Genomic DNA, 26,520 nt, shown 5'->3' with positions numbered 1-26,520 from the left:
GAGATGTTTTGCCACCCTACATGGCTCATTCCCCCTTTTTTGGGGGGTGGGGGTGGGGAGAGTGCTAGGGATTGAACCCAGGGTCTTGTGTATGCTAGGCAAGCTCTCTACCTTTGAATTATATCCCCAGCTATCCCTCACCTCTTTAAAGTTTGATTAGAGTAAGATGAATAGGTTCCCCCCGACAGTTCTATTTAAAATCACAACACCTATCTTCCAGGATTCTTTATAGCTCCTTACTCTATTTTTTCCAATAGTACTCAATGCCTTCTAACATACTTAGTAATTCTCTTGTTGTGTTTTTCATCTTTCTCCCCATACTATAAAATGAAAGCTCCAAGAGGGAAAGATAAATGTTTTTTCCTTCTTTCTTTTCTGTTTATGGATACATCTTGAGCACTGGTATCTGGCAAACTTAGCAGTGACTGACAAGTATTTGTTGGATGAATGAGTAAATGAAACTTCAGAATATTGCTAGAGCGCTACTTAGAAATATATGAGTACTCTGTATCCCCAGTTCCCAGAGATTCTTGCTAAAAGGCAGGTGTTCAATGTTTGTTGAGGGAATAGAGAGGCTCAGATCTTTAACTACTTGAGGTCTTTATCTGATCCCCTTGAGGTTAAAAAAAAAAGTTCCCAGGGTCAATCATTCCGGTCTCTGTCCTTTCATCCAAACAACCCATATTCAACTAACAAATACCTGATTATCCACGTATTGATTATCTACTGAGTTCAAAAGTGTTCTTGGGGAAAAAAAAGTGTTCTTGGTGCTGTGGGGAGAATACATGACTAACGCAATTGAAGCAACAGCAAGTAATACCTCAAAAGTAATCAAGTGTGAAACTACAGGGCAGATTATCAGTGCTAATAGTTTGGAGAAAGAATCAGCGAAGATTGACGTAGAAGTAAATTCCAAAGTCCACCATGCGCCCAACTACCCTTCTAAATGCTCCACCTGTTGACAGCAGGACCATAACCTGGACAGTGAACCTGTGAATCAGAAGGGCCTTTAGAGTTCCAAGTCCTTTTTTTTTTTAAGTAGAAGGAAAGTATGATTAGGCAGGGGAATGGCCTCCACAGAGGTAGGCCTAGAATCCTGGCCTCCTGAAGTTCTGAAAAGAAGTCCTGAAGGAAGGTACAAGGCGCCTTTGTTGGGGCCTGCAGAATCCAAGCTGCGCCAGGTCGAAAAAGGGGTCCGGTTTCTTGGACAGGCTAAGGTGCCAGTCCCTACGGTGAGGTGGCAGGGTTGGGGGGCTGGGGGAGGTCACGAGGCAGGATTCCTCTGGAACACGGGACCTGTGGAATCCTTGGAAAGGGTCCAAAGCCGCTGATCCTTGCCATCCTTCATTATGGGGTCCCCGATCTCACCCCACTGACGCCACTGTGGGGCGCAGGGACCCGCGTCGCTCGAAACTGCCAGCCTCTTGTAGACATCGACTGTGCGCCCAGAGAGCCGCTCAAGTTCCCGGGCACTACTTGCTCCCGCGGAGGGATCCGCGCAGGACTTAGAGACCGCTTCCGCGGAGAGCCGTGACGCCGCCGACGCTGGGCTGGTGGCGCTGCGACGTCGCGGGAGGCGGGGGCGGCGGGGGCGGCAGGGGGAGCGGGTTGGGAAGTAGTTCCGGGTGCGCGGCCCCGGATGTTGGCTGCTCCCGCTGCTGCCGCCGCTCTCGGCGCTGCTCGGGGCCTCGGCCGCTCGCACCAGACGCCGTTGGGACCTTTCCCGGGGGGCGGAGACGCACGTAGCGGCCGGGGGCTCGGCCGGGCCGTCCCGGCCTGCTCAGCCTGAGGTGAGTGCCCGCCACCGGGGCGGCGGGCGAGGAGGCGGGGCCGGGGCATCTCCCGCGACGGAGGCTGGGGCTGCTCTCCGCGAGACGCCCTGTCCCTTCTTAGCCGTCGCGCGCTGCGCGGTGGGCGGCGGGAGGGCCAGGGGGCCTGGGCTCAGGTTGGGGCCTGGCGGGCGACGAGGGCTGGGTCCCTCCCTTCCCCGCGGCGATTCTCAGCTGCTGCTGCCCCTCAGCTGGAATCGGCGGCTCCGCGCCTCCCGCCCCTCCCCCAGGTGGGGCCCGGGGGAGCTGGACGTGAATCCCGGGGGCGCGGAGTCCGCAGACAGCGACAGTCTCCTTCCCTCCGTGAGCTGCGTTCTAGCCTGGGGTAGTCCCCGATCCCGGCGCAATGTGGCTGCTTCCCTTCAAGCTCGGGAGCGCTTTTCGGCCAGAAAGGCGGGCAATATCTTGCGCCCGGCGGGTGCCCTTCGGGGTGAGGAGGCCGTTGCGAGGGGCCTTGGTTCCCGCCCATCCTGTTGCTGTGTCCTTTGCTGGCATTAGGGCAAAGGCAACCGTTCCTTGCGGACGTGTTGCTGTCCTGTGTGTGTTGCATCCTGCCCACGTGGTAGAGTGTCCCGTGCCCCCCACCCCCTTCCATTTTTGCAGCTGGTAAAGAGGGAGATTTACGGCATGATTTTTCCCTGTGTGATTTTCTCTGGCTGGCATGGAAGGTGTTAAGGTCAGTTTGCTTTGCTGGGGCCCACTGTTTAGATGGAAGAACCAAGAGTTGTACTCTCTTAAATTGAGACCTATAGGGGATACCAGGGTTAGTTTCATTGACATCATTGCTTTCTACTGCTTAATCCTCAAAAGAGAATAAGTGCTTGGTATTGATGCATTGAGGTGTATAGTTTTCATTTCTCTGTTCTACTTTTTGTGCATATTGTTGTCCAAGGTTTTTCTATTCTGTGTTGCTGCAGTGCATGTCTGTGTTGTTCCTAGCTGAATTCCTGAATGAATAGAGCCAACGAATTATAGATTGGTGGGCATCTTTTACGTCTTTTTCTGATGTTACTTTATTTCTTATTTTGCTTACTATTGAAAAGGTGTGCATGTCATATGGGAATGCATATATGTGTACACACATACACACATATGTATGCATGTATGTGCATATATATGTTGTAAGGCAGCACTAGATAGTTCCACCTAGTTACCTCCTTCGTGGAAGCTCTTTTATTTCACTTTCCTTCTCTATTGAGTACTATTAGACTTTTGTCTCTTGACACAGGTTTTGAAACCTTTTTCTTTCTTCTTCTTTTTTTTTTTTCTTAATGTCTTTCCCAGGTTAAGATTTCCATCTTAACCGTGTTTTGCTCTTTGAGACCATAGATTGCTCTCTCCACAGGGAAGAGACTACGGTAGCAGTGAGAGAAACCTTTTATTCCTTCAAGACCTTAGCGTATAGTTATAGAAAATCAGTAACTTTTCTCAATTTTTTTTTCTGATCTGGTGGATTAATTGAACTTTTTGATTTCTGATGTGAATCTGAAGATTTCCCTTTTTTTGGTTTTGTGTCAGAGTTAAGGTGAATCTTGTTCTTGGTTTTGTGCTGCTGGAGATCCTGGGGAGTTACTCATGCCTTTATTAGGTGTTTTTTGGATGAGGCCAGGGCATGTTTATTTTGGCTCTTTTTAGTTCATAAGTTTGGGTGAAATAAAATATCTTACTGTTTTGAAGTCACTCTTTTATATACTAAAATGGCCAGGATTCTCTTATTTGTTTTTCACATGGTGCAGTCATTTTGAGTGCATTTTGATGTTGCTCTTTCCCCTTTAATCTGGTGTAATTGTTAGTATAGTCTCCTATATAGACTAAAAATATTTAAGTACATATTCTATCTGCTTTCATTATGCTAAGTATGGGTGGGGCATGGAAAAATAGAGAATGTCATTTGAGTATACTCTGAGGCTCATATATATGTGTGTGTGTGTGTGTGTGTGTGTGTGTGTGTGTGTGTATAAATAAAATAAGTCAGCATTTGTTTACTTCTGCAAAATACTATGTTGCCTTTATGTGAAGTAGTTGGTATGAAAAAATACACAGAATAAAATATGGGTCTCTTCAAAAGCTTCAACCTCTGTACCAAGAGGAACAGATTTGTCCTTTTGTTGGAGAAATGGTATGTACATCATTTATAATCACCAAACAACATCCAACTCCTGTTTGGAATAACAGTACAACCAAGGTCAAAAGTATATGTAACATGAGAAAGAGGAATTTCCAAAGGGGAAGAGGTGTATCCCAGGAGATTGAAGGCATATATGCAAAGGTAGAGAAGTGGAAATTTACAAAAGATATCAAGAGACTCAATTGGTGAATAATAAGTGAGTTTAGGATTTGTGAGGGTATATTGGGAAAGGACCTTTCAAGGATAAAGGGTTCTAAGGAATGAGGGTAAGATGATACACACTGTTCCTGAGGAAGGCTTTTGTGTATACTGAGTGTTCTGGGAGTAGGGAAACTGACTAGAATTTTAAGAATAAGATGATGAAGGCCTGACATGAAGTAGCGGTTGTGAGAATAAAATAATAGCCAACATTTAGTGAATACTTTTTGTATGGCAACCATCATTCTGTGTGCTTTACATCTCTTTAATTTAGGAAATGTTCATTGTAAGGTTTTATAATCAGGAAAGGACTTTGGGAAAGTTACTTAACCTTGTGCATTTAATCATTAGCAAATATGAATAGTCAGATGAAGTATAAATTTTTTCAGTGACAGGGTTATATAGTAATGGTAAAAACACATGTGAGTAAATGTGTGTTGAGAGGGAATTAGTAGAGTAGGAAAAGAGCTTTGAGATTTGGAATTTGGGGTAACATAATAGACTAATAGGTAAATAAAGCATTCTGAGAAGAATCAGGAAGTATATGAGTTCCACAGAAGCCAAGGAAAGGAAGATTTTCTACAAGCTAGGGTTATAGAAGTATGGCATGCAGTCTTGAAGTTCAGAAACCGTAACCGTGACCATAGTGAAAAGACTATCAAACTAGACCAGAATGAGGTAATTTGTAACCTTAGGATTTTGAAGGGAAGAAATAGCAAGATGCCAGATTTGTTTTTCACAGAATCTGTAGAAATGTTACAGTCTTGTGTAGTAATTTTATTTATTTTTTCCTAGTGTTTCCTCCAGTCTCATTCTTGCTCACAAAACAGAGCTATTCAAATATTGGAAAATTCACTATTTATTCATCAAAAAAGAAACGAGTGTTCTAAAGACAGCTGTTTTAGCAATTCTTAAAGTTTTTGTCATTCTTTTAAAAAACACCGTGTAATTCACCCATTTAAAGTATACAGTTCAGTGTTTTTTAGTGTATTCATAGAGTAGTGCAAATATAACCGCGATAATTTTTAGAATATAATTTCAAAAATAAACTGTGTACGCGTTATCAGCCACTGTACATTTCCCAGTCCCAGGCAACTACTGTATGTGCCGTGTGTGTGGATTTGCCAGTTTTGAGCATTTCCTAAAAAAGAAATACTATCTCATAAGATCTTTTGTGTCTGGCTTCTTTCAAGAAGAGTTCAAGAGTTCAAGAGTCATTCATGTTGTAATTGGTATCAGTATTTCATTCTTTTTTATTGCCAAATAATATTCCCCGATGTGGATATACTACATTTTTATCCACTTATCAGTTTATACACATTTGGGTTGCTATTTGTTTTAATGCTTCTCTGTTGTCATCTGATATTCACCTTACCAGTCCCTTCCAAGGCTTTTCTTTTAGATTATAACCTCTGCTATGAATTTTGTTAAGCATTAGGGATATAAAAATGAGACCAGGACATGACTCTTGAACATTCACATAGAGCTTTAATAGTTTGTGTATATTTTCTTGTGTATTATCTCATTTGATCTCACAACACCCTGCAATGTAGGAAAAAGCAATTTGAAGTTTAGGATGACACATTTAAATCCTTGGTGGAGCAAATAGATTTTCTTAGTTTGTGTCTGTGCTCTTTCCACTATTCTGTGCTGCTGTGTTACTTGAAAGATTCCCATGTAAATTTCTGAAGACAGACTGGGAAATCTACTTACTTGGGGAATCACTGAATTTTAATGATTAATATTTGGGACTTTAAATCACAATTTATCACATTTTGTTGCTTGTTTGTGCTGTGTGATAGATTTTGTTTTTTTATCCCCTTTTTGGTACTGAGAATTGAACCCAGGACCTCAACACACTTAGCATCACAACCAGCCTCCTTTTTAAAATTTTATTTTGAGATAGGATCTCCCTAAATTGTCCAGACTAGTTTCAACCATTGCTGGGATTACAGGGGAATGCACTATTTCTGTCTTTTAGAACTTTAATGAGGGTTAGTGATGATGACAATAGTGGTAGTGATAATAATAATAGCTACAGTTTTTGAGGCCTTATTGGCATAACGGTGTTCTAAGTACTTTGCATTTTTATATAATCCTCACAACTCTTCAAAGGTAGATTTTATTATTATCAGTTTTACAGATGAGGATATGGGAACAGAGAGGTCAAGTAATTTACCTAAGGTACTTTGCTAGAAATGGAAAGAGCTAGGATTTGAACCCCTGCAGTCTATTTTCAAACTAAGTAGCTCTTAATCACTTCACTGTTCTGTTTACTCGTTATGAATTAATAGAGGATAATATTTCAAGTAAGGACAAGAGTATAGTTGGAGAAGCAGATAAACAGGAGATGCAATGACATTGCATCTACATATTTTAAAAATATGTACCTTTCACTAACACTGTAGTGTTATGGAGATACATGTTATTTAGACCTTTTGTTTGACCCTGCTAATAGTGTCTCAACTCAGAAATTACATTTTTTCACTGCGCTTCACTGTTGACTTTTGTTAGTTGTTTAGTTTTCCACATTGCCATTATTCAGAAACGTTGGCTTTTTTCAGCCTTCCTTTAATTGTGATTTTTTGTTTTCCATTTTGAACTCTTAGCTTTTCAGTTCTAGAGAGGTACTCTACCTCTTTCACCTCCAAACTTGAAAAATACCACACTAGTATTTTATAACAACTGCCCAAAATTTTGACCATCTTACTGGGCATAACTGGATTTTAGTGTACAAATAAGAACCAAAGCACAGTGTTTTGGTTAAAGAGATTGACTTATACTGAAATTGGAAAAGGCATCTGCTATACAGGATTTTTGATTTAATAGAATTTGTTATAACCAGATCAGCAAAGCATTATTACTGTGGGCCATCTGTTGGGATATGGAAATAGCTTTGTTACATGGAACCAGATGTTGTATTTATATTTATAACAATGGCATTCTATTTATTTTAAGCAACCTTTTGCAATTAGGTACCTTTGACTGCTGTTCTACTTGACATATGTGTCAGCTGATGACCTGAGAATGTAATGTCTTTCAAAGTGATTGTTCTTCTGGAGGATCAGAACAAAACAAATGAAACACAAAGCAAATGACTTATGGTGTCAAACTTTAGTTCTTTAACAAGATAAAATGTAGGATAAATGTGGATATGTGACAGGATAATTAGGACCCTGTTTGATTACTTTGACACTATTAATAGGATTAGTTTTTACTAAATACCTAGTTTGTTTTGGTTGCTTTAAGATTATTACTTTAAATCTGAAGTGATTTCATTTTGGTGTAATTGGACCTATATTAACACTGCACTGTCTGACTTATTTCTCATCATCCCTGGATGAAGTAGTCTGTAATGGACTCAAACTTATGAAATGAATTAAGAGGAACTCTTATTAATATATAGTCTTAGGGAATTTTTAGATTCTCCCCAAATGGACCATGTTGTCTATTTTTCATTATCTTCAAATCATGTAGAGAGGGTCATGGATACCATTGAAGAGTTGATCAACTTTTGCATGGTGACCCTGTATCTGAAGGAGACCATACAGTTACCTGACTTTCAGCAGTTTTTCACCTGGAGTACAAAGCTAAAAGTTGTAACTAAATTTTGCTTAGATAGAGTCCTGCTTAGTGGTGAAATAATATCAAGAAAATTAAGTTGATTTTCTGGTTGTTGAAAGAGTTTGGTGCCAGTGTAATCTTACTGTAAACCTCAAACATAAGTTGGAATTAGCATTTCCCTGAGACTGAGACGTGATCTATGTTGATACCATTAATAGGACTGGTTTCTGATAATTTGAAATTTGTGAGAGAATTGGTTGAAGGGGAAAGACTGCTAGAACTCAATAACAGTTTCAGATTCTCTTTGCTTACAGAGATGAGATTGGGGTGACAGTGTAATATGGTGGAACTAGGTTATTGTTAAGCTACTAGCATTTGGCTGATGGGTACATGGGAACTTATTAAATTATCAAAAGTAATTTAAAAAAGTTTCTGTGGCTTTGCTGTTAAATTTGGGAATTAATTATAGCCACAGCAGTCAAATATGTAGCTGTAAAGAGAGGGTTGACCATTTCGAATGAAGATGGAGTAGATTGTTATGACAGGACGTGAATGATATATGGCATCAGTTTCTGATGATGTGGTTATGTCTGTAAATCTGTGATACTCTGTATATACAGTAGGTAGGTAAAATGTGTCATAGATTGATGGTTTTGTCCCAACACATGGATAGCAATCAGCATTAGAAATGTGATCTTTGCATATCTCAGGAAATCATGTTTTACATCACTTATTATATAGTATGTGTATTTTTGAAACATTTCCACTTCACATTTGTATGATGTATTTTCAAATCATTTTTTTTCCTCTGATCTGTTGGATTTTGGAACCTTACAGTAGCCCTGCAATATAGGTCAGGAAAATAATATTCTGTTGACAAATGGAGAGAATGAAGCATAGCTAAGACTTATTTAGTATCACTCAATTATTTAATAGTTGAACAGACACTAGAATTTACACCCTGCATTCTGCTCTATTGTATTCTTCTTAGTTGAAAATATGACAAAGTTTTAATGAGGAATAGACTTTAGGTTTTTGAGGTAAAGATGAAAGTTTATGGAGACCCCAAAGGACCAAGACCACTTGGTGCAGAACATATGGTAGTAACAAACCCAGGGGACATAAAACTAATGAGGACAACTTCCTCTTATTAAATTTAAGTCCATGTGTTAGTATTAGAAACATATTTATTTTTAAAATTCTTGAGAGGATGGGAGGGAATCAGAATAGAAACTTTAAAAGATTGCTAAATAGTGGATTCAGTCTTATTTTACAGAAGTACATGTCTATAAAATTTAGATCTTGAGAAATTATACTTGGAACATGCTTCTACTGAGGGAGCCTGGATTATGCCACAGTGTGACATCTATTATTGCTTTGCCTGGTAGATAGAAGACTGACAGTATATGAAGAAGTTATAACTGAATAGAAAAAGGACTGGGAGGAAAACACATGGGTAATTTAAATTTTCTCCTTTGATCTTGTCTATAGTGAGCCTATTTAATTTTTTATAATAAGAAAACAAGGGATTTTTATAGTTCAAATGACAATTTGGAAAAATGTGAATCTTTGGACTTGAGAGCAGTTTAAACATGTTGTACTACTGTCAGAGCATTTTGCTTTCTTTTGGTACTGAGGATTGAACCCAGGGGTGCTTAACCGCTAAGCCACATCCCCAGACCCCTTTATTAAAGTGTGTGTGTGTATTTATTTTAATATATATTTTTTTAGTTGTACGTGGACACAGCACCTTTATTTTTATGTGATGCTGAGGATGGAACCTAGTACTCCATGCGTGCGCTCTACCACTGAGTCCCAGCCCCTTATATTTTATTTAGAGACAGTGCCTAACTGAGTTGCTTAGGGCCTTGCTAAGTTGCTGAGGCTTACTTTGGATCCGTGATCCTCCTGCCTCAGCCTCCCAAGCCACTGGGATTACAGATATGTACAACCATGTCCCTCTCCCAGTTCTTTTATATTTTATTTAGAGAGTGGGTCTTGCTAAATTGCTAAGTCTGGCTTTGAACTTTGTGATAGTCCTGCCTCAGCTTCCAAGGTCACTGGGAAAAGTATTCCTAGTAAGTGTTTTGCTTTCTAAGTAGTTAATCAAATGGGTCAAGTTGTAAGTATGTTAAGTATATAAGTTTTTCTTTGCATTAGAATTTGGTAATTTTAGGAAATTAATTATAGTCCCTCAGGAGCACCCAAGACTTTAGGTTTACTTATAGTAATTATTTGTCAGTAACACTCTAGTTTGTAATGAAAACTAGACGTTTTCATCAGGATCTATTTATCTGCTTCCATTCCCTGACAAGTTTCTTCTTTTTTTTTGGTACCAAGGATTGAACCCAGGAGTTCTTAACCTGATCTACATCCCCAGCCCTTTTTATATTTTATTTAGAGACACAATTTCATTAAGTGGCTTAGGGCCTTGGTAAGTTGCTGAGGCTGTCTTTGAACTCATGATCCTCCTGCCTCAGCTTCCCTAGCCTCTGAGATTATAGGCATGCACCACCATGCCTGGCCTTTCCTGGAAGGTGTCTAATTAAAGAAAAAACAAGTTGTTAGTTTTTTTTTTTTATTTTAAGGTACTGTTTTTAATCCAGGGACATTGTACTCACTCATTTCTGTCATTTGCTGGACCATTTTACTTGCTGCTGTGTCTTTCCTGAGCATTGTACTAAGTACTAGGGACACAAATGAGAAGCAAGATCCCAGCAAGCAAAGACCACAGCTTTTAATTTGGGAGAGATGTCATAGAGATAGTCTTGAAATATGGAGGTGTCCTGCATTTTCTTCTGTTTACTAGTTTTTAACTTGAAAGGCATTCTGAATGACTGGTTTGCTTTTTTGAAGAACTTAATGCATGTGGGTTGTGGATAGGTAGCTTTAAGAGGTGCTGATGGCTTCTTTGTAAAATATTGAAGATCATTGAACTAAAACATTTCTTCATCTAAGGAGCAGATCTTATTGAGGTATATGACTTGGGCACTCTGATTTATATCACCTTTGCTTTGGGAAATCTCGTATCCATTATTCTAGGATGGAGGCAGTGTCTTTTTTGCTTTTTATGTTCTCTATAGTCATATTACTTGATGATGGGGACATGTTCTAAGAAATGTGTTGTTAGGTGATTTCATCATTGTGGGAACACCAGAGTGTTGAATAAAGATGGCTGTGATGACACTAGATGATATGAGGCCCATCTACCATCATATATATGAACTATTATTTTGTGTGTGGCTGAATTAACACTGCATGACACATAGTAGGCATCATTATGTATTCATTATACTAATAAATGAAAGGACATTTCATGTGTAATCATAAAAAATTTTAAGAAATTTAATATTGCTACAGATAGCTTGTATCAAAAGTTACCTTTAATATAAAGAGATACAGTGGTTCCTAGAATCTTTAATTAATTCTTCATTCAAGCTAGTCAGGTAGCCCACTAAAACACTGACAGACATTGGACTACTCTTAGAACTCTAGTAGTCACTGATAGATGAAATGTAGTTTGTTTGTTGTTATCTCTAATTGAGACAGCATTTGCTTTTAACTTCATCTCTTTTTTTTTTTTTTTTGTGGAACAGTAGTAGACCTAGCCTTCCTTCTTTCGCAAGATAACCTTTCAAATATTTAAAGATGATTATTCTTTCAGCAAATATTTTGGGTACATGGGCGTGCAAGAATGCCTTGAGCATTGTGAAAAATCCAACAGTAATTAAGAGACCTAGTTTGTTTGAAAGGAATGAGTACAGATAAAGAGACATGGGTTTGCTGAGAAGTGTTTTGCTTATGATGATCAAGAAAGCTTCATGGAGGAGAGTGTATTTGAATTAAGATTAGAAATGGGTCATCGTAAGCTGAGCATAATCAAAGACTTTTAAGAGAAAAGTTAGAGGAGTACAAAGAGATCCAGTTTGGTTGTTTCTCAAACTATATGGTATTAAAAATGTTTGTTGTTGTATCCTCAGCATGTGGAGAAATGTATGCCAAATAATTAGGGCTCTGTAAATATTTTTTGAATGAATAAATTGTCATGTTTGGGAAATACTGAACATCCTTTTCTTGGACATTCATAAAGCAATTTTAGGATATTGAACACTTTGGTAAGACTTTTAGAGAAAAAAATGTTTATCTCATTTATTTGAATGCCCATTAACAACTCTTGAAATTCTCTGGAAAATATTATAAAGAGTCTGTATGGTAGAAGTGAGATGGAAGGTTGGAAAGTATTTTTTTCTCTAAGCTAAACACGCCCAGTTTATTCATTCTACTTGCTAATCTGTATCCCTGTGAGCATTGTAGCTTGTAAGTGTTCTTAACATATGTTGCTCAAAACAGAGTGTAGTACTCCCTTGTGAACTAACCAGTGTGGAGTGCGTGGGACTATTACCCTCCTTGATCTGGATACTATTCTTCTGGTGAAGCCTAAGACTGTATTTTGTTTCTTTTTTAGCAGCTGAGTCACTACCTTGGCTCATATTCAGTTCTCATATTAATTTACAAGAAGTTCTTTGAGTAGATTCAGAGAGATTTCCTATTAGTAGAGCTAACAAATGAATGCCCATTTTTTTTTTTTTTCTGATTGAGTCTAGGCTGTTTTCTCAGAAGTACTAGTCATTCTTAGCTTCCTGAAATCTGAGAAAGAATTAATTGTACAATGTAGAGTTGAGCAAGTAACACCCAAATACTTCAGTTCAACTGTCCTATTGGGTATAGTCAGAGTATATGAAATCCCCATTTATGCATCAATGAAATTCAACATTTTCCACATGTGCCTTAAATATCTTTTTCCCCTTTTTTGTTATTTTAAAGAAAATTGTGACACATTTTTTAACCTTAGTTTGTGTCTCTAAAAATATATTTTCTTATGTAACCACATGCCATCATTAGATCTAACAAAATTTACAGTATTTCTTAGATATCATCTAATATCCAGTTCATAATCAAATTCCTGATTGTTTAAAAATGCCTTTTTAAGTTTGGTTTTTTAATTGAATCAAGATTCAGGAAGGTTCATATATTATATTTGATTATATTTCTCAAATATCTTTTATCCTAACCATAGCTGTCCTTTTCTCTTACTTTTTGGCATATTTGATTTTTTTCTACTCTTCTGGTCTTTTTTCTCTTTATTTGCACTAAATTCTGTTACAATTCCTTTTGAAATATATATCAGATTATTTTCTTCCTTTACATCAACTCAGCAAGCATTTTGGAATATTTTTATGTACAGAACATATGCTGGGTACTGTGGGAGATATGACAATTAATTTGACATGTATTGGCTCACTAGGATCGAGCATTCCAGATGCATATTGAAACAATACGAAGTGGATTGTTTGCCCTCCAGTGGGTCATGTCTTGATGGCTTCCCATTTTTCCCCCCTGGAAAATGCTGCTGGTGGAATCTTTTTAATGTGTCATTTTAATCACATACTGATCAGTAGTCCATGATTGATTCTCTAAATTATGCTGGTTTTCGCCTCTCAGTTTTCCCATTGGCTCCTATTACCTTCCTCAAGTGGAACTAATCACAAGTTTATATTATCATGTAGCATTTTCTTTCAGCAACAAGATTGTAAGCATCTTGAGAGCAGAAATCATGTTGTTTTCTTTTTCTGTGTAGTACTGGAAACAAGAACATTTGGAGAATCCTGGTTCATATACCAGGCCTGTTCTTACTACCTTCCTTAAGTTATCAGGAGTTTCTTTCAGTTAAAAGGAAATAATGTAGATCTGGCTCGCATTCCAAAAATCTCCTTAAAAAGAGTCCATTCAATGGTCTGAATCAGGAATGACAGATAACATGGTTTGCACATTACCACTTCTCCATTACCTTGGCTGTGACAACTATTAATTTCTGGTTGTATTTAGACATGACCTTCTCAAGTACTCTAGGCAGCCATTATTGGTTGAGCATGATTGGTAAATGATATGAAACCTTTCTACCTAAACTGATATTTTCAGTATTAACTAGTATGTCAGAATCACCTGAGATAACTGTTTTTTTTTTTTTTTTTGTTGTTGTTTGTTTGTTTGGGTTTTTTTGGTGGTCCTGGAGCTTGAACCAGGGATGCTCTACCACTGAGCTACCTCTCTTATTCCTTTTTATTTTGAGATGGGCCTTGCTAAGAACTTGTGCCTTCCGCCTCAGCCATTTGAATCACTGGAATTAATAGGTGTGTCACTGAGCCAGGCTGGGGCAGCTTTTAATTAATAAATTTCCTTTGTTTTGTCCCATATGCCTAAATCAGAATTTCTGGGAATAGGATAGAAATGATTCTTGTGAAATCAGCATTGATTTTTATACTAACTTCGGGAGCAGGCAAGTATTTTTATTTTGTTAAAACAATTCTACTAGTAGAGACTATAACAAACTATCTTTTCATTTGCAGTACAGCATTTTCTTCTGACAACCAGTAAGTTCTGATAGGTTCAGTTTTCTTTTTAGGGGTATGGTAGAATTTCTTGCTTTGAATTACACCAGGCAAAGCACATGAATCAAATGCCCAAGATAAAGATACAGGATCCAGAGAAGTGGCATCTTGATTTTCTAAATATAACTGAGCTCAGATTTAAAGCCTCAAAACACTTTAGCCGTCTGAAAGCTTGTTTTGTTTTTGTTTAGTGAGTACTTTAAAAGTTGTTTAAAATGGAAGAGTTTACATTTTTGGAGTGGATTTCTTTTGGACTTTTAATATTTCATATATTCAATAAAGGTGATATAAACATACAATGTGATTTAATCTCATACATTTGTCAGGTTTTCCATAAAAACAAATCTATAAATTGGGGTGGGGGGGAGTTCTTTATTAGACCACATGATTTGATTTTGCGTCTGGATATTGTGGTTAAGTTATTGAGCAAAGTATGGAGACTGAAGCTTCAGGATTATCCAGTGAGTTAATGACAGACCCAGAAATAGAATCCTGTGTTATTTGCTTGGGTTATGATTTGGTTTGAAGAGGGTGGCCTGTGATCTGTTTACATAAATTGCAGGAAGTAAGGTTTGGGTTTGGAAGAAGGCTCAGCACTCTGATGTTTGGTCAGGAATCTCCCCTCCCCCTACATTTGCCACCTGTTTTCTTGATACTAGTTTTAAACTATGGAGGGAAAAGAGGCAAGTTTGTTCAGTTTTAACACTTATTGCTCATACACATAAGTCTAAAAAGTGGAAGCTGATTGTTGAGTAGCATCCTTTTTCACGTCTTCCATTTGTCTCTTCCTGGCCCTGGTCTAGTTTTAGGAGGAGAAGGATATAGCCAGTGAGTTGATTTTTAGATAGAAATAAAGTGGTTTTATTTAGAAATTTTTCAGGTGTATGATTCTTTTTATGGACTGTACATATATCTTTGTTAAACATATTTAGTGAGTAAATAGTATGGTTTGGAAATAGTGGAGGCTACCAGAAAACAGACTCCACTGAATAGTTCAAGGGGTTATCAGTTTGAAAATAATAGCTAATTGTACAGTACTTTCTGGTGAAGTCTTTACTTTTCCCCTCCCCTTCCTGTTCCAGCTTTGGGATTTGGGAATGGATCTTGTGGCACTATCCTGATAAATAAGAACATTTGTGTGTGGTGGATCTGAACTTATTTTTTCTTACAGCTTTGTTGTGATGTACTTCACATACCATACAATTCATCTATGTAAATTGTAAAATTCAGTATTTTTTTAGTATGTTCACAGGATTGTGCAATCATCACTACAGTCTAATTTTAGAATATTTTCCTCCCCCTCTAATGGAAACCCCATACTCCCTAGCAGTGAATCCCTATTCACTTTTTATCTCTCTTCCTTCCCTGCTAGCCCTAAGAAACTACTTAATTTAATCCAGCTTCTCATCTATAGTCTAGTTACTAATATAAATTAGTATACTGTGGATATTTGATGTAAATGGAATCACACAATATGTAGTCTGTTTTTCACTTAGCATAATGTTTTCAAGGGTTGTATGTGTTGTAGCACAGATCATTTTTTTAATTGTCAGAATATTCCTTTGCATGAATATAACACATTTATCCATCCATCAGTTGATAGGCATTTAGATTCTTTCCACTTTTTTGCTTTTATGATTTAATGCTGCTGTGAACATTCTAGTTCGGCTTTGCTGTGGATATATGTTTTCATTTGGGGTATATTTATATCCTAGGAGTGGAATTGCTAGTTCATATGGTAAATCTGTGTTTAACTCTTTGATGAACTGACAGACTTTTTGCAACAGTTTACATTCACTGACAATATATGAAGATTGCAATTTCTCCACATGTTTGCAACTCTTGTTCTTACCTTTTTGATAATAGTTATCCTAGTAAGTGTGAAGTAGTATCTCATTGCAGTTTTGATTTACAGTAAACTAAGCAGAAATCATTTTACACAAAGAGGGAAGCCCCCAAATGCCCCTTTTGTACAGATACCCACAGATTAGTTTTATTGAGAATAAGAGAGAAATTTTTGCTCATACTAGAGGAAATTTAGCCGTAGGTTTGGAATCTGTACTCAAAATATACATGCAGTCAGGACAGCTAATTCAACTAACTGATTTGCTGCTGAATTTGTTTACTTTTGACTAATATTAACAGTTGTAAATAGAGCAGTACCACTGGTATTTGGAACAGTCCTTACAAAGTCATGGTTGTTAGCCACAATATTTTACTTCTTTTTATACCACCAGTTCTCTTTGTATACTTGGGCTTTCTCCTCTTTAGTAAAATTTTTGATATTAAAGATTTTTTAAAAAATATTTTTCTCAAGATTCCCTCCCTCCCTCCCTCCCTCCCTCCCTCCCTCCCTCCCTCCCTCTCTTCCTTCCTTCCTTCCTTCCTTCCTTCCTTCCTTCCTTCCTTCCTTCCTTTCTTTCTTTCTTTCTTTCTTTCTTTCTTTCTTTCTTTCTTTCTTTCTTTCTTTCTTTCTTTCTTTCTTTCTCTTTCTCTCTCTCTTCTCTTCTCCTCCCTCCCTCCCTCCCTCCCCCTCTCTCTCTCTCTCTCTCTCTCTCTCTCTCTCTCTCTCTCTCTCTCTCTTTCTTTCTGCTGGAAGTTGAACCCAGGGCCTTGTGCATTCAAGGCAAGTACTCTACCAACTGAGCTTCATCCCCACCCAGTCCATTAATATTGAAGATTTTGAGAACCTTCTCAGTAGTTTTCCTCTTGATCATATTGACAACAGTCTTACATGTAACATCCAGCAAGCCTTTGATGTCTTTAAGTAGTTTGCACCCAGAATAAATTTCAAAAGTGTCCTTTGGTCAACTTTCAGGAATTCTTGGTCCAAAATGGAGATATTCTTTTTTTATTTTTCTTTATTCTTGTCATCCCCAGGAAGAGGAGGGTCAACCTTGTCACTGAATGACATTTTAAAATATTGCTGCATTAACATTTGGTAGAATAACTAGGTCATCATCTTCTTCATCATTCATTCCCAAATCTTCCTACATGGTTTTGATAGTTACAGATTGGCAGTTTTTATATCAGCTTCAAATATCTCTCCATCAAAACTCTGCAGCTTAATTGAAGGCATGGTGTTTGGTCTGAAGAAGAAAGCTGACCAGAGGCTGAGGAGAGTAGGATGGTGTCTGCTCAGAAGAGAAAGATAGAGGACAAGGCCATACTGCCTTTCCTGAATTCTTAATGTAATTTTTTAAAAAAAAATCTTTATTTTACTTATTTCTTTTTATGTGGTGCTGAGGATCGAACTCAGAGCCTTGCACATGCTAAGCGAGCGTTCTGCCACTGAGCCACAACCCTAGCCCTGTAAATGTTTTTGATTGACTGGCTTTATTGCACTTTCCATTTACTTTCACATTATGTAGTTTGTGGCTAAACTTTAATTTTCTCATATGCTTGATTCTTAACCCTCTTGCAGTTTAAATTTTACCCTGACTCTTCCACAAAACCCACTCTTTGTGGTAGTCTCTTTTCAGTTTATATCCATTGTGGTTTGTATTTTACACTAATGCTTTTTTCTTCCTTAGATCACTTGCTGCTGTCAGAAGTATAATTTTTTCAAGGCTTATTAGTTTTTAAAATAAGTTCCTCTGTTTGGCCTCTCTTCTGATATTCCCAAGGTGAAATGAGGATTCTCACAATTTTTAAAAAAAATATCTTTATTTTGTTTATTTTTATATGGTGCTGAGGATCAAACCCAGTGCCTCACATGTGCAAGGTAAGCACTCTTCCGCTGAGCCACAACCCCAGACCCACCCTCACAAATTTAATCTGTCTGAAAGCAGATGTCTTCTTAGCTCAAGCTGCACCAGGTTTACCTAGTGCAGCTGAGATGGACAATGCATTGCTACTCATGCAGCAGAATTCTTTTCTGTGTACTATTTTTTCTGGTAGATTTCTTTTATACTGGCTGATTAAAGCACAGGTTACTTTCATGGCTGCTTTAATGATTATATGTGACTAACGATGTAAAAAATAATGTTAAAATAATCTTCATCAAAGAGTTATTTTTTTCATGGATCTTAGTGAGTTATATACTTTTCAAATCTTTTTAAAAATGGGGCTGAATTCAGGAAGTTCAAAAAGAAGAAATAGCCTCTTGATCTCTAGGGCAATGTTTATTTTCAAGAAACTTTTCTTACCTTTGGTATTATGTTGATGCTCTCTCAGTTACTTACATAGTAAACAGAGGCATGAAGTTTTCTTTTTTTTTTTATGGCAGAGGAAAATGAGTCTCAGAGAAATTAACAATATATCCAAAGTCACACAGAAACTGTTGAAATTTCAGGGTAGATCTTTAGATCAAAAGTCATTATTGTTTTAATTTTGTTGTAAATTATAAAGAATATCTCTGGATGGGAAAGAGGAGATCCCTTGTAAGAATTAACTTGGGAACTTTTTGAAAACAGTCCAATTTCACCTCCTGCACCCCCAAATAATGCTTATTATACAACTGTTCGTGTGTTATAACAGCAGCTTCCTAAATCTGAACACTTTGTAACTTATTAATATACTCTTGATGTGAAGGAATTCCACATTCCTTCTGTTGGCAATGAAATGTGATGCAGTAAATAAGCATGTATTGGAGCATACTTGTTACTGGATGACTGACTTAATTTTTTTTTATTTCTTGTTTTTACATATACATAACAGTAGGGGGTGTATTTTGACATATTTTACATACATGGGGTACAACCCATTACAATTTTGATCCCGTTCTTGTGGTTGACATGATGTGGAGTTACACTAATCATGTATTCTTATATGAGCATAGGAAAGTTATGTCCGATTCATTCTACTGTCCTTCCTATTCCTGTCCCCCTCCCTTCTATTATTCACCTTTGTCTAATCCAGTGAACTTCTATACTTCCCCTTCCTACCCTTCCTTATGGGTTAGCATCCACATATCAGAGAGAACATTTACCTTTGGTTTTTTGAGACTGGCTTGTTTCACTTAGCATGTTATTGGTTGACTGACTTTTAGTATCCTTATTTTGTATTATTCTATACAAACTCTTATGATACATTGTGGTTTTTGAGGGATTTGGAGAAAATAAACTACATAAATTATGAATGTAATTGAATAAGATAATATGATCAACTGAAAATGGTGCCACAGAGACATAAGTTTTAGCTTGGAGGATACTAATGAAAGATCCTGACTTTTGGTGTGAATCTTAACCTTTTAAGAGATTTTCATGTTGCTGGTCAGCTGCCTATTAAGGAGAAGATTGACATATGTTTGTTTTTCTTCAGTCAGCAAGTTTGAGACTGGGGATGCTTTTTAGGGACAATAAATTTAGGTGAAAAATGGAGAAATCTGAGACTAAAGCATTTAGGAAATTAGAAAGATAACCAGGATCTAGAATTAGTAGTAAATGGTAACTGATTCTAAGGGTTATGATGTTTGGGGGGCTCAGAGTGTAAGATCATTGTTACTTGCCTGAGTTCTGAACTGACTGAGAAATAAAACAAGAATAAGCAGATGAAGAAACAATATGTAATACATTTTTTAAATTAATTTTTTATTCAGGTAAAATTCATATGCCATAAAGTTCTTCATTTTAGAGTATACAATTTAGTGATTTTTAAAAAATATCTTTTTTTGGTTGTTGATGGACCTTTATTTTATTTATATGTGGTGCTGAGAATTGAACCCAGGGCCTTACACATGTTAGTCAAGTGCTTTACCACTGAGCCACAACCTCAGCCCCAATTTAGTGGTTTTTATTATATTCACCAGATTTTGTGCAGCCATTATCGCTATTAGACAGAATATTTTCATTTTCCCTGAAAGAACTTAGTAGCAGCCACTCTCCAACTGCCATCCCACCCCAAATCTCCTGGAAAGATCCAACCTACTTTCTATCTCTATGGATTTGTTTATTCTGGACATTTTGTGTAAATGGACTGATACAGTATGTGGCCTTTTGTGACTTTGTATCTGACTTTTTCATTTAGCAAAAGGCTTTTTTTTTAAACTTTTAAAAAATATTGTTCTTTAGGTATACATACAGTAGATTATATTTTGACATATTTATACATACTTGGAGTATAATTTATTCTAATTAGGGTCCCATTTTTGCAGTTGTACATGATGTTGAGTTTAACTGGTCATGTATTCATATATGAACATAGGAAAGTTATGTCTTGATTCATTCTATTGTCTTTCCTATTCCCATCCCTCCCCCACCCCTTATTGTTTATTAGCATCTACCTATCAAGAGAGAATATTAGGCCTTTGGTTTTTTGGGTTGGCTTATTTCACTTAGCATGGTAATCTCCAGTTCCATTCATTTCCCAGCAAATGCCATAATTTCATCCTTCTTTAAAACCGAATAATATTCCATTGTTTATATATACCCCATTTTCTTTATCCATTTTTGTCTGTTGAAGGGCACCTAGGTTGGTTCTATAGCTTAGCTTTTGTTGCTTGAGCTGTTCTACACATTGATGTGGCTGCATCACTGTATTATGCTGATTTGAAGTCCTTTGGGTATATGCCAAGGAGTAGGAGAACTCAGTCAAATGGTGGATTCATTCCAAGTTTTCTGAGGAATCTCCATTTACAGTCCCACCAGCAAAGTATGAGTGAATCTTTTTCTCCCACATCCTCGACAACATTTATTATTAGTATTCTTGATCATTGAGCCCAGGAGTGCTTAAACACTGAACTACATTTCCAGCTCTTTTTAAATTTTTTTATTTTGAGATAATGTCTTGCTCAGTTGTTTAGGACCTCATTAAGTTGCTGAGGCTGTCTTTGAGTTTGTGATTCCCCCTCCTCAGCCACCAAGTCACTGAGAAACTATATGCACCATCACACCTGGCCTCTTTTGGTTTTGATGAAACTGATATTATAGAATGTAACTTAGATTTGATAGCCAAATGAATTGGCTAACTCCATAGCCTCTTATACTCACCTGCTCATGGGATAGCCTACCTTAGAGGATGTTTTGTGTCAGCAGAGCAGATATATTAAAATCACAGCCTTATAGAATCCTGAATGGAGAGAGAAAAGAAAGACTTAACTCCTGGGTGTAGTGTGCCCACCTACCATGATACCTCTTTGGAGAAGAGTAGGCTAAGAGGCCAGGAGTGTTTAGAGAAGTTTGTTCTATAGAAACCAAAAGTTGAAAATGGGTGTTCTCCTCTAATAAAGGGGGAAAAAAAGTTAAGCAAGAAACCTGAAAGGAAAAAAAAGAAAAAGAAACCTGAAAGCCATTTTTAGATGAAAAGGTTGTCTGTTTTGTCAGGATAGGAAGTATATCAAGGAAAATGATGAGCTCCATTTTAGATATGGTAAATTTGGTATTTTCAAGAGAGAACATTTGGGGCTGGGGATGTGGCTCAAGCGGTAGCGCACTCGCCTGGTATGCGTGCGACCCGGGTTCGATCCTCAGCACCACATACCAACAAAGATGTTGTATCCGCCGAGAACTGAAAAATAAATATTAAAAATTCTCTCTCTCTCTCTCTCCTCTCTCATTCTCTCTTTAAAAAAAAAAAAAGAACATTTATGTTTGGAGATCAGGAGATTTCTCCCTGAGATAAAAATATGAGATTAATCTGCATATAGGCAATTAAAATACAGGACTAGGTAATTCACCTATAAAGTAAAACAGTAGAGAAAGGTGTCCAGTAATTTCTATATCCGAAATCTTTGTGGTTTTGAGTATACTAACTTATGTTTCTTTGTATCTTGCTATCAGTGACTCATTTCTGATTTTTGTGAGTTTTGATTGTGAGTTCATTTACTCACATTCATTTATTTTGGAATTCTACTTGTGGGACTTATTCTAGGCCTACAGCAAGAATGAGTTTCCCTAGAATCTGCATTTGCTTCTGTCAAGATCAGGTGGGGGATACTACTATCCTACAGCTGCCCTAAACAAAATTCTAGGTATGAAGCTTTTAAAACTAAAAATCTAGGAGAGGTTTAACTTGTGGTTGTTAACTATCAGGGAGACACCACTGCATTGCTGTAATAGCATCATCATCTTGCCAACACTTAGTGCCAAGGGTATAAAAGCAACATTCCTTAAAGTTCTCTTTGGTAAGACTTGCACCCCAAGAGGTCTTAAAATTGCAAGTTGGAATTTGTAGGATATGCCAAAAATGCCCTAAAGGTGAAAGAAAATTGCTTTTTTTTTTTTCTTTTCTGCATGCCTTCCTAGTTTCCCTCTTTCTTTTAATTTTTGGCTTCAGCTCATACCTTATTCTTTGTCAGGCTTTAGATTCCTTTTTAAAGGTTTAAAAATACGTTATCCAGCTATTTGGTTATTTTCAGACCAATCCATCCATCTTGTCATTATAGCAGAAATAGAATTGTCTGTCATCTGTTTCTCTTAAGTGTATACAGGGACAATTAGTTGCTGCGAATCATTCAGTCTCTGAATCAAAGGTTATAAATTTAGAACAAAATCCAGTATTTTGTTTGACAAGTTAGTATGTAGACAACAAAATTTAAGATATTTCAAATAATATTTTGAATTTCTTCTTTTGAAAAATTTTAAGTTCTTAAAATACTGGGTCTAAAATATTCTTGCCTAGCAACATTTGGCTAGATAGAACTGGGAGTAGCAGCTGATCCCTTCCTATTAAACATGCTCTTTTTAGTTGCTCACAGTCTTAATCTCTTGTCTAGTATATGTATGTATACAGTTAAACCAATTCCAACAAACCCACATGATAAATAAAGATGTGTAGGTGGTATTATCTCCAAGTTTCAGCTGAAAGAACTGGAGTTCAGTGAGGTTGTATAAATTCTTCAAGGTCTCAATAGGACACAGTTAGAATTTGAACCTAGAACTTATTTTAAAGCTTCTTCTGTTCTAGTGCTAATTTAACTTTTTTTTTTTTTTTTAACTTCAGATGAAGTCTTAGTGCAGTTCAGTATATATAAAACCAATAATGGTAGCACTGCTTTTATTGAGGAGTAGTTGTATATATTGTGGGGAGATCAATTAATGTGGTATAGTAGAGACTTGCATGCTCAACTGTATAGCTTTTAGGTATCCCTCTGGAATGCTTAGGATTCTCCTAAACAGTTTGGATACACTCTCTCTATTCTATATTTATAACTATTTGTTAAATTTTATGAGCAGGCTTTTGCATGTCACAGTTTGGTGTGTGTGTATGTGTACCAGGGATTGAATTCAGGGGCACTCAACCACTGAGTCACATCCCCAGCTCTGTTTTGTATTTTATTTAGAGACAAAGTCTCACTGAGCTGTTTAGCTGTTGCTTAGGCTGGCTTAGAACTTGCAATCCTCCTCTCATAGCCTCCCGAGCTGCTGGGATTACAGGTGTGTGCCACCGTGCTCAGCCATGTTATACAGTTTTAATGTGTTTATTTCTGTCATATTTCCAGTATGTGTGTCTTCCTCAGTGTAATCCTTTTTATCAATCTATAGTATTTTTTGTTCATGTGATTTTTGTGTTCTGATAATGGTGATTCTTTTAGTCTTCTGTTTCTTTTTTCAGATGTTTTAATTAGAATTGTAGTGTAATTTATAGTTCTAACATGCTTAGGAACATGTAATAATTAACTCTTATTTATTTTTTAGATTCTCTTTGTGGCCAGATGGGTTTGTATGGACAGGCTTGTCCATCTGTAACTTCATTAAGGTGAGTGCTCTTTTTCTTTTTTTTTCGGTGGGTGGATACCAGGGATTGAATTCAGGGGTACTCAACCACTAAGCCGTATCCCCAGCCCTATTTTGTATTTTATTTAGAGACAGGGTCTCACTGAGTTGCTTAGGGCTTTGCTTTGAGGCTGGCTTGGAACTTGCAATCCTTCTGCCTTAGCCTTCTGAGCAGTTAGGGTACAGGCATAAGCCACTGTGCCTGTCAAGTGCTCTTTTTCTTTGTTGAGATATTCAATACTTGAAAAAAATTTTGCCGGTCAAGGCATATTACAGTGAATTTAAAGGTATGTCTCAGAATAAAATATTACTGTTTTGTCAGTTAGTACAATTTGACTGAGTATATTTTTGCTTTCAGAGATTTTTTTGGTAATGAGATTTGGATCTACTTTTAATATCTGTTTAGTGAACTAAGTAAATTTAGTGTATAATCTTATACAGAAATGATGTATTTTGTACTTTTTAGTTGTTTCTTTTCTTTTAAAAACTACCCTTTCTCCCTGTTTAAATTAGCAGATAGTAAATTTTGGACTAACTTCTTTACAGATTAAATATTACTGAGGATACTAGTTTTAACTTGTTTTTGAGGAATGGTGTAAGTATCTGAATTGCCATCATTTACAATAGTAAAATGTAAAAATGCAAGAATTTTTAAGTTGTTGCTCAGTAGTTTTTGGAAAATTAGCAAGTCCTTCTATAAATTAAAGCTTATGTGAAATTCATGGATAAAGCAGGTACATATGGGACTTTTTTGTTTGTATTGACATCCATAGTCTATTCTCATAGTAGCCTCTGAAAACTGAGACACAAAAATAACCTAATCTGTTCATTGAAATCATCTTACAGATTAGAATGTAAAGTGTTGATGACAGCATGTACTAGTTACATGTGATATTGCCAAAGTTAGCTGTATCATTTATTCATTTAGCATATTGAGCACCTAATATCTAATCAGCCACTATCCTAATATAATAGGTAAAAATCATATATTCATAGAATATGCATTCTGGTGAGGGGATAATTAACAAAATAAGTAGAAGATTCTGTTAGATAGTAAAATCAATAAGGGCTAAGAAGATAATTGAAATGGAGAACAAGAATAAGATATAGAGTATATGTTATTTAAACAGGTTAGCCAGAGAATGCTTCATTGAAAGGTGACATTTAAATGAAGAGCTGAGTGATGGAATGAACCGTATACTGGGTATGTGGATGATGAACATTCTGGGCAGAGAAATTCCAGGAAATGCCAAGGCAGAAGTCTGCTCTGTGTATTTGAGGAACATTGAAGAGGCCAGTGTGGTTGGAACAGCCTAAGTGATAAAGAGAGTTGGAATTGTCCTATTATGGAGGGCAGGAGGAAAGAGAAGGGATATAAAGTTGCTAGAAACATGAATGTGAAGTCAAGGAATCCTTAGATTTGAAAGAGATTCTGGTTTTCTAGACTACCACAAATGAAAATGAACAGTGAAATTGCCCTTTAATTTTTGGGTACTTGAATTTTCAGCAGGTAAAGACTGTTATTCCCTTCCTCAGAAGGTAAACGTTATGCCATTATGGCATTTCTTTCCATGAGAATGCATTTTTTAATCTTATAATAATGATTCTTTTTCTACTTAACTTATGCCTGCCACCTATATAGCTCTGAAAAAAATTTAAAAAATAATTTCATTAGTTTCTAAAGCCATTCTAGAATTAATTTGACTTAATGTTGATTTCTCCTTAGTATGATGAAAGGAGTCATTTTTGAATATTTAAAACTTTGGATAAATTTACATCAGGATATTTTGTAGACTTTAATCTTCCACTAACTAGATTTCCTTAAAGATATTTTAGTAGTGAAATATGCTGAAACAATACTATATTAAGGCCATTGACTGAAAATTTAAATTCTTTAATTTGAATATTTAATTTAGGTTAAGCTGATATAGGCATTGGTTTAGGAATAATATATGTCCTGATTTTTTGCTTGATAAAATTGTAGAACTGGAAAGTATGATAAAAGAGAAGAGATACTATAAGTTATTTATGATTTATTCTTTGTGCTATAATTCCTGTGCACCATATTGTAGATTCAGAATTATTAAACCAAGTCGCCTAATACCATCCGAGTCACAATATTTTGTATCTTTATGTATGTCTTTCATTTCTGTAATATTCTATATGGCTCATCTCTGAAGCAAAGAATTCCATTCTTAGATGTATATACATAGAAGACTATTATCATTTGCATTTCTAAGCGGAAGCCAGTATTGATTTGAGATAAGAGGAAAAAAAGACTGATTTTTTTGGGGGGGGGCAGCGGAAGAGGATAAAACAGGGTAACTTAAAACCACAATAAATGCTGATCTACTTTTTCCACAATTACCAGAAATGCTTCCCCTCTATCAGCTACATTACCCAAATAAGAAGAGAACCAGAACTCTTAAAGTAACTTAGACCCACTGAAAAATACTGCTTGTTTGCCTTACCGCTGTTGTATATACTACTGTGTATATGATTATGCATACTATGTGTTTATTTATGAAGTAGCTAGCCTCAAGACCTGGAGCACATGAGTTGGTGGGGAAGAAATGGATGTATTGGCTGGACATGAGAACATGGGTAGGCATGTACGGGTTTATAAGCACAGGTATGAGTGGGAGTGCACAGTGTATATGTAAGTGAAGGTAAGGAGTGGGATGAAAATAGTGAAGTAT

General features: G+C 36.8%; 1 protein-coding gene and 1 pseudogene across 4 annotated transcripts in view; one reads left to right on the top strand and one right to left on the bottom strand.

The window, feature by feature from the left end:
• Window positions 1–990: 990 nt before the first annotated feature.
• Foxj3 (forkhead box J3) overlaps window positions 991–26,520 on the top strand; it is a 105,972-nt gene continuing 80,442 nt past the window's right edge. For 2 of the 4 annotated variants that reach the window (XM_021719546.3, XM_005317884.4), the window contains exons 1-2: window positions 1,650–1,790; window positions 23,744–23,804. In XM_021719546.3, coding sequence (XP_021575221.2) covers window positions 23,761–23,804 — 44 coding nt within the window. In that variant the 5' untranslated portion in view covers window positions 1,650–1,790; window positions 23,744–23,760. Of the gene's footprint in view, window positions 1,233–1,649; window positions 1,791–2,485; window positions 2,506–23,743; window positions 23,805–26,520 lie in introns of those variants that run through there. The other 2 variants (XM_078026059.1, XM_021736038.3) reach the window with 2 other exon arrangements.
• On the bottom strand, window positions 16,384–17,247 carry LOC144368016 (S-phase kinase-associated protein 1-like; annotated as a pseudogene).

Source organism: Ictidomys tridecemlineatus, chromosome 11 (genome assembly GCF_052094955.1).
Source record: "Ictidomys tridecemlineatus isolate mIctTri1 chromosome 11, mIctTri1.hap1, whole genome shotgun sequence".
NCBI classification, from domain to species: domain Eukaryota; kingdom Metazoa; phylum Chordata; class Mammalia; order Rodentia; family Sciuridae; genus Ictidomys; species Ictidomys tridecemlineatus.
Note: the sequence above shows the minus strand (reverse complement) of the source record. Positions and strands in the feature narration are given on the sequence as shown.